We start from the raw sequence: 1,744 nt of genomic DNA, 5'->3' as shown, positions 1-1,744 counted from the left end.
GGGCGGGAACGCAGCAGAAGGGGGGGGGGGGGGGTCTCCCGGTCCCTTCAGGTTGAGGGGTGCTCCACGCCCCGGGGCAACGGGAGAGGGGTAGGGGTGGCCGGATCCCCTCGGGGACAGCCGGGGGAGCGCAGCCCCGTGCCCGCCCCCCCCGGGAGCAGGGAGTGGGGCCTCCCCTCGCCCCGCTGTGCTCCGCCAGCTTATTCATCTTGTTAATCAAACCAGGGCCGGGAGAAAATGTGCTCCGGCCGGGCTGGCGGGGCTGCCAGGTCGGCTCCATTCCCCCCTTCCCCCTCCTGGAGCCCGTCCAGCCCCTCGGCATCGTGTCCGGCACCAGTGACTAATGGCCAAGTAAATGGGATAGATTGGGGGCTGTCACTGTAAATCACAGCCCAGCGCCGCAGGTGAGGTTTCCATTGGCCGGGAGGGACAGAGACGGAGCCCCAACCCCCAGAGGGACCGAAACCCACCAGATCAAGTGCCGGGAGCGCCGGGAGCGCTGTGCCAGGAGCCGGGACTGAGCGCTGGCAGAGCCGGGCAAGGCTCCTGCCACACCTGCCCGCACCGCGCCTGGCGCCGTCCCACGCTCCATCCACTCACCTTTTTACAGAAAAACCCCTTCCCAGGCAGTAATATTCAAGTTGGCAAATATTTACTGCCGGGTAATTCCCGGCCCTCCCTCCGCTTCCCACCCCTCTCCAGAAACACTTGATGCCTTTTGCATTTATCACTACTGACCTACATTTTTTTTCTGGAGCCTTTTGTGAAGCCGCAGGCTCCCCCCACACTGGCCGGGGCGTCCCCGCGGTCTCCCCACGGGCAGGGGACCCGTCACCCCGTGTCCCGACTCCGCAGAGCCCATCCCTCGTGCTCAAGCACCCCCTCGACATCAACCGCATTTTTTTTTCCCCCCTCTAGAGATCAGCAAACTCCGTTGCGGGACTTTTTGTGCTTCCCAAAGCAAACAGGGCGGGAAGGTGCGGCCGCCCGCTGCGAGGATGCTCTTGAGCGAAAGGGTTGTGCTGGGGGGGGGTGGCAGGGAAGGGGTTAAGCGGGTTATAAATTACCCATGGATGTGGAAATGTGACTGAGAGGAATATAAAGAAAACTCTGACTGCTGGATTCTTTGCATTTCTAGCCTCTTTATTTTTCCCCCAGGTCACTTTAAAAGGATGCAGGCAGTTAGAGGCAGCTCCGCTGCGCCTCGCCTCCCGCTTTTTCTGCGTTTTTGGGTTTTTTTGTTGTTTGTTTTTTACACCCTGGCCCTTGAGCCAGATGCTGTCTCTGTCCAAGGACTTTATGGAGCGAGCTCTGGCTGGGAAATCAAGTAATTAGATTAATTCAGGGTAGATGTGCTGGGCCCGGCCCTGGTGACACATGATGGAGGGCTGGCAGGAAGGTGACGGCTGGTGGGAAGCCAGACCGAGGATGCTCAGCCCGGGTTTGGGGACGTCACCAAGGCCACCCCGAGGTCCTGGATTCGTCTGGGGGAAGTCACATCTCGCCTGGGCAGAGCAGGGAGCTCGTGGCTGTATGGGGTCCGCCATTTGGGAGCTGGGCCCCACGGCCAGATCCTGCACCACAACAGGGCAAAGAGGCCCTGGGAACGGAGCCATGCCGGGGGGGGGCAGCTGGACCGCGCCAGCCCCAGGGGACCACCGCGCTGACGCCAACAGCCCGGTCCGGGGGTCAGAAGGGGCTGCGGGGCCAGATCCTGACTCCCAGCCGCCTGCGGGAGCGCGGC

General features: G+C 62.4%; 1 protein-coding gene across 1 annotated transcript in view; it reads right to left on the bottom strand.

The window, feature by feature from the left end:
* TMEM59L (transmembrane protein 59 like) overlaps positions 1–724 on the bottom strand; it is a 7,442-nt gene extending 6,718 nt beyond the window's left edge. The window contains 2 exon segments of the mRNA XM_019472228.1: positions 601–690; positions 692–724. Coding sequence (XP_019327773.1) covers positions 601–690; positions 692–724 — 123 coding nt within the window.
* Between the last annotated feature and the right edge of the window lie 1,020 nt (positions 725–1,744).

This window comes from Aptenodytes forsteri, unplaced genomic scaffold (assembly GCF_000699145.1).
Source record: "Aptenodytes forsteri isolate BGI_AS27 unplaced genomic scaffold, ASM69914v1 Scaffold147, whole genome shotgun sequence".
Taxonomy (NCBI): domain Eukaryota; kingdom Metazoa; phylum Chordata; class Aves; order Sphenisciformes; family Spheniscidae; genus Aptenodytes; species Aptenodytes forsteri.
This window is presented reverse-complemented; position numbering and strand designations above follow the sequence as displayed.